We start from the raw sequence: 9,330 nt of genomic DNA, 5'->3' as shown, positions 1-9,330 counted from the left end.
GATTATTGGTCGCTGTAATCAGACTAGTAAAGGATTTCTGCAATCCTGACCTCTAGTGGTGACCCAAAGCTTTGTATTTCACTCATTTGCATTGGTCTCAGATTCATGAGGTTATTTTATTGTGAACTTGAATGGAACAGTAACTACACTGACATGAAGAGTAAAACACATCCGTCCTCTCTAAACAAACAGTATATATACACATCACCTCCTCCATCCACAATCCATAACAGCTGAACCTGAGCGAAGCTCTCAGGCTAAAAACAAGGCTACAGTGTTAAAAACATGACAAATGAAATCACCATAGATTATTATTAATATTGTTGCGCTACAGTAAGGAGTTTGCCCACCGAATCAGTAATGGATCGCATGTTAAAAGACAATCCCAGTCTCATAAACAGGCAAAAGGCAGAAGAAAAAGCATTTGAACACACTTTTCAATAGCATGTGCCCAGATACCACTGTGAACCACAGTTCAATGGTCATGAAATCATAACTAATATCCCGACTCAAACATTCTGAATTTGTATCATTAAATCCGAAAACATCCACCAGCAGTCCTTTAGGATAAGGATATAAAAAAACAACCTTTCTAGACACTTCTCCAAAAGGTCTGCACTGTTTTAAAAGAAAGCTTACAATTTGTTCACAGGCCTTTACATTTTTAAAAAAAAAGTGAATTCAATGTGTTTTGAGGCATTATTTACATTTGGAAAAAAATCATGACGCATTAAAGCAAAACTGACCCTATTTACACACGTTTCTGGTCTTACTGTGCACAATTCATTGAGATAAAAATATGTAAAAAAAATAAAAATGCTCAGACTCTCCTTGTTAAATGATGTCATCAAGCCCTTTGATTTTCAAGCCCCTCCCCTCAACCACATGTATCCATTCTAGTATGCAACGCCCTCTTTTCACCATCCAATTAGCATAAAAACAAGCCCCGCTCTACAGTTTTCTCATTGAATATCCATAAATACGTCAAATTATGTAACCGAAATAGATTGAAAATGCCGTTTCATGTTGATACACGAGAAAAGGCCACTAAGTTTAACACAGAACCTCCACTTCAAAATAAAAGTTTAGTATACACATTGCATAGCTGATTCTCGCTATGCTAGGCTTCATGGACGTCATCACATTAATAATGTTACAGGAGACCATACGCGAATACATGTCAGCAGCACAATAATTCATACTGAACATGGCTACATAGACGCACAGAATCACCCCTGCTCTCGCTGGGTAGATATGTGTTTTGGATAATGTAGGTTTTTTCCGTTATGGTATTAAGGAAATGATGCGTAAAGCTTCTCGTAAGTCAATCAGGCAAGGAAACTGTAGTTTCTCTGAAATCTCGCAATCGAGCAGTGCGGGGTAAAGTCTTTAAGGCCTTCTTCACCGCACAAGGCAACTAAATGGACTCGACGTAGTTAGCTGGGTATAAGCCTAGCTGACCGCTGTCCAACCGGCCTTTGCACCAGCCCTGGTCGTCCTCATCCCCCAGTTTGGTCAGCTCTTCTCCTGCGAAAACATATGGATCTATGGTTAATATGAGCAGATAAAATGCAAAGATGGGCATTTTTAAGAATAAAACAGATGCTAGTTTCATGCCTCCTGTCTTTTGATCCATTTTTTTCAGGGTTCTTTGATGAATAGAGCATTTTTTTTGTTTGTTTTTGTTTTTTTAAAGTCTATTTTAACATTATAAATGTCCTTACTGCCACTTTCTATTAATTGAATTCATCCTTGCTGAATAAAAGTATAGTTTCATTTTAAAAATCAGCTAAAGTTTAGTTCATCAGCAGTTCAATGGCATATCGATGACCTCAAATGACATGAAGAAACATGTTTATGAATGCTTTATATTCATAAAAAAGACTAGAGACTTAGATCTAGATTTTAAGCATCAAAGTAGCTGTTTTGTAAAACTAAAATAAATTTTAGGCTATAACATTTTCAGAGAATTAATAAAAATATATTTTTATTCATCAAAGATGCATTAAATTGATAAATAGTGACTGTAAAGACATTTATAATGTTACAAAATATTTCTGTTTCAAATAAATGCAGTTCCTTTAAACTTTCTATTCATCAAAGAAGGTTTTCACAAAAATATGAAGCAACTAGTGCTGTCAATCGATTAAAAAATTTAATCGCGTTAATCACAGTCCAGGTCTGTGATTAATCACGATTAATTGCAAATTTAAAATACTAGGATTTACCTGTAAATGTGCTGAAATAAAGAAAAGCATGACAAACTAGTTTAAGGAAACAGAACCTTTCACATCTCCACAAAGTATGAGACATAATCCTTATTATTCTTTTGTTTTTTTGTTTTTTTCAGCCATTATCAGCCTTTATACTGGCAATAAAACATTTACCAAGCCACATCGCTTCAATCCCAGTAGACATTTACCCAACTACTATCAAAAGTATTTCTAAATAAATACAACAAAACATTTTCTTGCAACCTTACATGAAGTGATATGACAAAATGCATTATGTAGAAGAATTGGACCTGTTCTGCAGGTACATTAGAGCTAACATTAGCGTCATGCAAGTCAATTTATGAGATTAATAGTGCACTTTTACTTAGAACCCCATCGAGTGTTTGTAATAACTTACTTTTGCGATCACGTGTATACACTTTGGGCGGCCGCGGTACATTATAAAAGTAGTTCAAAACCGCAACCCACGGCTCTGTCATTTTTCCCGCGACTGTAGGAAAACCGCTACCCTGGCAACACTGGTTCGCTGTACCCTTATCACATATGAGTATACATATCTCTCGTGCACTCACTCTCTCTCTCTCTCTCTCTCTCTCTTTCTCCACGTTCGCTTCACTTTTGTCTAGCCCGGCGCCACATAATCACACAATCCCTGCATCCCAATGTGTATACTATCCACCATCTATCCATCTGCCCTAAATAGTACTGAAAATTACTAATATCACATATAATTTAGGATGGATAGTGTGCACATTGGGACGCAGGCAATGATAGATTACCTTCCACGCTGCGATGACAGCAAGAAGTTGGTGGTCAAACTTATCAAACGATTAATTTGCATTAAAAAAACAATGCGTTCAAATTTTTTGATTAATCGCATGCGTTAACGTTGACAGCCCTAGAAGCAACAACTATTTTAAACATTGATTGACGATAATGATAAGCAGTCTCTTGAGTAGCAAATAGAATGAGTAATGATGCTGAAAATTCAGGAATAAACTACATTTTAAAATATATAACAATAGAAAACCTTATTTTAAATTGTAATAATATTTCACAATTTTACTGTTTTTTTTTTTTCTGCATTTATAATCACATAAATGCAGCCTTGGGGAGACTTCTTTCAAAAACATAAAAAAATCTTAGCAGTCCTAAACTTCTGAAGGGTAGTATGGCTCTGATAGGTTTTGTGATTCTCACCTGCTTTAAATGTGAGCTCATCTTGTTCTTGGCCCTCGTAGTCATACAGCGCTCTCACTCGCACTCCTTTACTCTCCTCTTCGAACGGATTGCCGTTTGTTTCGCTGGCTGGTTGAGCCGCGGGCGGCTGCTCGTCATCGGACCATTCGCCAGAATACTTCTGGTTCTTCTCATAACTGCTCACGCTGAGAACAACCAGATGAGAGAAGCTCACGACAGTTTCTTCATAGATTATAACAATAACAAAGTGCTTAGCACAAAACCATCAGTACCTCCCCCGGTTTGAAGTCTGAGGTGTGCCCTGATCTACACCATGTGAGACTTGAGTCAGCGTGACTCCATCATGGTTCCTCTTCACCTTCTCTTTCTTATTAATGGAGTGGGTGAGCTCTGGGTTGAACTCCTGAGCCAGAGACAGGATGGATTATGAGTAATCAGTAACTAGCACCAGATATGTGTTGTTGCACATCCTCAGAGATCCCACATACGGACTTTACCTCAAACTGTGGCCAGTTCATGTGCATGCCTGGCCCGTGGGCGTTGCTGAACCACTTGAGGTCTTCTTGAGCACTGGCTGAGGCGATGCTTCGTTCTAGTTCCCTGTAGACTGCAGCATAGCTGAAGAGATTGAATTATAGAGATCATTAAGAGACTTGGTAAATGCAATTTTCTTATATATTCACGTATTTCCTATTTCAATAGGAAGTTTGGGCAGGGCATTGAAAGGCCATTAAAATTATAATTTGTGAATTTTGTATAAGGGCCAGCATAAATATTTAGAGAAAGACTGTAAATTATAAATCATATAGTCTGGGGGCGGTATGATTTTTAATGAAAAGTCTATATAATATGTATATATTCTGTTCACCAAGGCTGCATTTATCTGATCAAAAATTACAGTACAAATGGTAATATTGTTAAGTATTATTAAAATTGAATAGAACTGTTTTCTATTTAAATACATTGTAAAATGTCATTTATTTCTGTGATGCAAAGCTGAATTTTCAGCATAATTACTCCAGTCTTCAGTGTCACATGATCATTCAGAAATCACTCTAATATGCCGATTTGCTGCTTAAGTAATATTTATTATTTCATAATACATTTAACATAAATCTTTTGTAATATTATAAATATTACCTTTACTGTCACTTATTAATAGAATGCATCTTTGCGGACTAAAAATATTAATTTCTTTAAAAAAAAAATATCTTACTGACCCCAAACTTTTGAATCTGCTAAAAGTTAAATTCCTCAACAAGACACTAGGATATTATAGATGACCTCAAAAGACATCAAAAACCAGAAATCAAGTATGTTTATGAATGTATTATGTTCATAAAAAGACAAGACTTCAGACCACCAGGTTTAGGAGATCAGATCTGTGATTTGAAGCTGACCTTTGGCTCTCGGTGAGGTTAAGATGGCGTTTGATATCCAGAAACACTTCCCGGAGGAAGTTCAGCCTCTTCTCCTCAAACTGCTGGCACTGCTCAAACACCACCTCCATGTTCTCCATGTACTGCGGCGTGCACTTGCTGAGCTCATCAAGGTTCTTCTCGTATTTCTCTTTGGCCTGAAACACAAAACAGATTGCATCTTAAATCCTCTGACTTGCTGCATATGAGAAGCCTCATTTATGCAAATGCGAAGAGGTGAACCAATCATAACAGAGAGTATTTGCATAAAGTTCTAAAAGTTCAATTCTGACCCAATTCATGGATGAATATCTTGAATGTTTTGTTTTGTAAGACCACTTTAGATTTTGGGCTGAAACATGAGTAAACCTGCAATACTTGCAACAGCATGCATACATTATCATAATTGACTAATATCATCATGGGTTGGTTTTATAAAAAACTACAGCCGTCACTCAACTGTCCAGCTTGTCTATTGTTGTATTGTGGCTGAGCTGATTCCTCTTGGACTCTGGGTTAAGTGCTTCTAATGGATGCTGGGTTAGGTTAAAGGCTAATGAATTGGCTGTACAGTGCGTTAGAGGGCCATTTATTGAACGCCGCTGTGTTGTTTCCCATTAAGCGTACCAAAGGCAGAGTAGTAATATGAAAGGAAGCTCTAGGGAGTTGGACCTGTTGGTGTAATGAATAGTGGATGAAATTGCTAGAGGATATTTCCATTCTCTGCCGTCTGTTGCTTCTATTGTGTTGAACTTTAAAAAAAAAAAATTGTTAACAGACGGGTGAAAGAAATGTCACATAAAGTGCAACATGAATTTTACATAAAATACGTTAATCGAAAGAAACCAGGCCTGCAGGTCAACATTTTATGGATACTGCTAAAATATAAAACCAAATATTGACAATAATTTAGGCCATGCACACAATTTAAAGGAAAGTCCCAGTTGTTCCATAGACATTCGATGTAAGTTCATGACCGTAAACATAACTTTTGGTTATGAAATTGTTATTAAAAATGCATGTTGTGCATAATATGCATTATTTCCTTGCCTGACCTTTTGAACATCGTTTTTGCACTTGTCCAACTTCTCCTGGAGTTTCTTTTGCTGATCTGATGTGACTGACGCCTCTCCTTTGCTATTGGCCTCCCTTGTGGATGCAATTTTTTCTTCTTTGCAGGCCATGTGGTACACTTTCTTTGCTGTTTCCAACTGCAGATTGAAGATAAGATGAACTTGATAAGCATAATCAATTTAAGTCAATTGTTTGTAGATTTGAGCAAAGATATTTCCAAAATATCTTGTAGCTCCAAGTCATAACATTAAAGGTGCATCAAGTCAGTTTTTGTCTATGGCTATATTTGCAGTGGAATACTAGAGCACTGCTTGCTGTGTATGTGAAACAGAACACATTACTTAATGACAAACATTTCAAATAGTAGTATGCCGCCTTGCATTGTGCGTTTAATTCATGTATTATTTTGTATTTTTAAATGTAAAATTGTATTGATATTGATTCTGTTTCTATTGTCACTCTAAAAATGCAATGTAAAGTTGAGCACATTGCATTCTGGGATATAGCCTAGTTGTCCCACACAGTGCTCTGTTGTATACTAGGTAAATATACTCTAGTCTAGTATTCCATATACATTTTATTTACCAGGATTCTTTGAAAAATACAAAGTTCAAAAGAACAGCATTGCACATTGCATATTTAAAATAGAAAGTGTCACAAAGCTCTGTCTCCTCACCTCTTTGAGTTTTTTGGCCCAAGGTTTCTGGGCTTTCCGGAAACCCTCTTCTGCCTCTTTGGTTTCTTTGAAGCCGCCCATCATTTGTTTGTGGTAGGCCTCTTTCTGCCAGTTCTTCACCTTCTCCAAGTCCTCGTTCAGCAGGTTATTTTTCACCTCCTGGTGCAAGTCGCTCACCTTTTCTGCTTCTGTCATCAGAGCGACCCAGGCTCTCTCCAATGTCCCGTACTGCGGCCCTGCGAGCAGCAATAAACCACGCATTAAAACTGATTGAGTGAGAAAGCGAGGGTGAAAGAGAGGCTTATTTAGCTTAAAAAGCAACAAAACATTTGCTTTTAAGATTGTCACTTTAAATCTATTCAAGGATTTCTGCACAAACACAGTTCTCCGTGGCCACATCATCAATCATTCAGCACCTCTCTCCACCAGCTGTCTCCACCTCTTGGACCAGTCGGTGAGCTGCTGGGCATAGGCCTTCTCGATCTTGGCACGCTCCTGGATGCAGCTCATCATGTCATTGCAGAGTCGATGGCCATCCTCGATTCGCTTTACTGTACGCTTGTAGTTCCCAACCTGAGAAACATGGATACATTCTGAAATAGGTCAAGTCACGGACAGGGCAGCAGTAAATTCAATAGAAAACAGTGACTGTCCACTTCTTCAGTGTCCTTGGTTCCATATGGATTTAAAAAAAAACATACAACAAACAAATCTAATCTAATCTAAAATAAGAATAAAAATAATACCAACCAATAAAATTTTGATTTGAAATGTAAAAAGTATATTAAAATCATCAAAAAAAATTGTTCTCTCAATAGTTTTATATTGTAATATATAGTATTAATATTGTACTGTTCTTTTATATGTATTACATAATATATCATGAAAAAATGATATACCTAATACAAAAACTATAAAAATAAAATTGCATAGTGTGTGCCGTATGCATACTATATACTACAGCAATGGTAAGAGTAGTATAACAGTATAGACATAGCCCGTCTTCTTAATCAACCAAAATATAAATTATATACTTTTAATTAAATATAATATATTTTATAATTACTTAGTTTAAGAGCATCGGGATACTTAATAACGTCATTTGGAAGCTTTCTCTTTTTTTTGAAATTGTATTCTATTAAACACATTTTTATTTGGAGTCAAAATGACATTTACTTGTTTGTAGCAATCTCAACCCTCACGCTAGGTCTGGCTTGAAAGGTTTATATTATCTGTTAAAAATTGATTTCTCTGTGGAGAAAGTGAATGGGATCTTACTAGAGTCTGCTCTACAATTTATGGCAGATAAATCAACAACAATGACACAGTTTTACTTCTAATACTATATTAATACCAAGCTGATCAATATAATGTTTGGTTCCCTTTGGATGCATGACACACTTCCACATCACTGAAAGTCGATTAGTCAATATGATACAACATCACGTGACAGTCGCTAACAGCATGTTTGGCATCTAATAAACCACCGGCGCTTCACAGTCGTGGTTGCCTACAGGTACATGCCTGGACAAATGAGATATTTAACCTACACATGTGATTAATAATATTCAAAAACAACATGCAGAAAGATTTTGAGCCTGACCTCCCAGAAACTGTCCGTGGTCTCGTCGGACATGGCGGACTCATCGTAGGCACCCGACATGCTGTGAGATTTGGCAGAGCAGGACTGAAGCTAACAAATGAAATTCACCATGTACTGCAGAAAAGAGAAATGACAAAAGTGATGAGAACATAAGCACTATTGTGCAAAAACTTACCAAGAACAACAAAGTAAAGTATTTTACCCTCTATACCAACCTAACAGGACCTCCTACATGAAAATGATGCTTTGTGAAATACATTTAAAACATCAAAATATCAAGTTGGACCATGCATTTAGTAATTTAAGAGAATAGTTGACAATGGATGCTCTGTAGTGAATGGGTGCCGTCAGAATGAGAGTCCAAACAGCTAAAAAATCATCACAATAATCCACAGATAATACATAAATTAACATCTTGTGAATCAAAAAGCTACAAGTTGGTATGAAACAAATCCATCAAGACGTTTTAACTTATAACTGTTGCTTCCATAATCCATAATATTGCTTTCTACAGTGATAAAGTTGTCTCTTATGAGATCAAGCAAAGTTTACAACCAAAAACAGTCCAAAACAGCTCTAAACAAAGATGTTGGTGAGTGTTAATGAGCGTTATTTATGAATTATGAAGTAGTATTTTGGACAGCTGGGCGATGTACTGGTTCAAACGGTAAATCGGTTTGAATTACAGACACGGTATGAATTAAAAAACAAAGCAAAAACATGACATACCAGTACAAGCGGCTAAGCGACGTTAACTGCATACACTTCTGACTAATGATTGGAGAACTTTTAGAACACAATTAATGCTTAAACGAACCAACTATAAACGGCTGTTGAGGCCAGAGACGCTGAAGACGAACGCGTGAGGTAACTCACTTCACCATGCGCAAAATATCGGAAGAAAATCCTACATGCTCAGTTGGGAGTGGGGATTGACATGAATGCATCTGTTTAGATGGTATCTTCTATTCATCTTAACCAGCTGTAACCAAGGAAACGCTCAAATCTCACAGCTGTTCCATAAGCGCCACCTCCTGGCAGAGAGTGAATTTGTTTCATTCATGTGGCATGATTTCACAAAGCTAAGGTCAGACCATTATGTTTTTGCTTCAAATTGTGAAATTA

At 36.8% G+C, this 9,330-nt stretch overlaps 1 protein-coding gene across 3 annotated transcripts in view; it reads right to left on the bottom strand.

Annotated features, from left to right (window-relative positions):
* Window positions 1-88: 88 nt before the first annotated feature.
* Window positions 89-9,330, bottom strand: part of LOC306844856 (protein kinase C and casein kinase substrate in neurons protein 1-like) — a 28,850-nt gene continuing 19,608 nt past the window's right edge. For all 3 annotated transcript variants that reach the window (XM_079377271.1, XM_079377272.1, XM_079377273.1), the window contains exons 2-10: window positions 8,206-8,319; window positions 7,019-7,175; window positions 6,603-6,838; window positions 5,908-6,063; window positions 4,835-5,010; window positions 3,932-4,052; window positions 3,707-3,837; window positions 3,435-3,619; window positions 89-1,527 (exon numbers count right to left, since the gene is read on the bottom strand). In XM_079377271.1, the coding sequence (XP_079233397.1) occupies window positions 1,418-1,527; window positions 3,435-3,619; window positions 3,707-3,837; window positions 3,932-4,052; window positions 4,835-5,010; window positions 5,908-6,063; window positions 6,603-6,838; window positions 7,019-7,175; window positions 8,206-8,265 (1,332 nt within the window). In that variant the 5' untranslated portion in view covers window positions 8,266-8,319 and the 3' untranslated portion in view covers window positions 89-1,417. The remainder of the gene's footprint in view (window positions 1,528-3,434; window positions 3,620-3,706; window positions 3,838-3,931; window positions 4,053-4,834; window positions 5,011-5,907; window positions 6,064-6,602; window positions 6,839-7,018; window positions 7,176-8,205; window positions 8,320-9,330) is intronic.

This window comes from Barbus barbus (genome assembly GCF_936440315.1).
Source record: "Barbus barbus genome assembly, chromosome: 25".
Lineage (NCBI taxonomy): Eukaryota > Metazoa > Chordata > Actinopteri > Cypriniformes > Cyprinidae > Barbus > Barbus barbus.
This window is presented reverse-complemented; position numbering and strand designations above follow the sequence as displayed.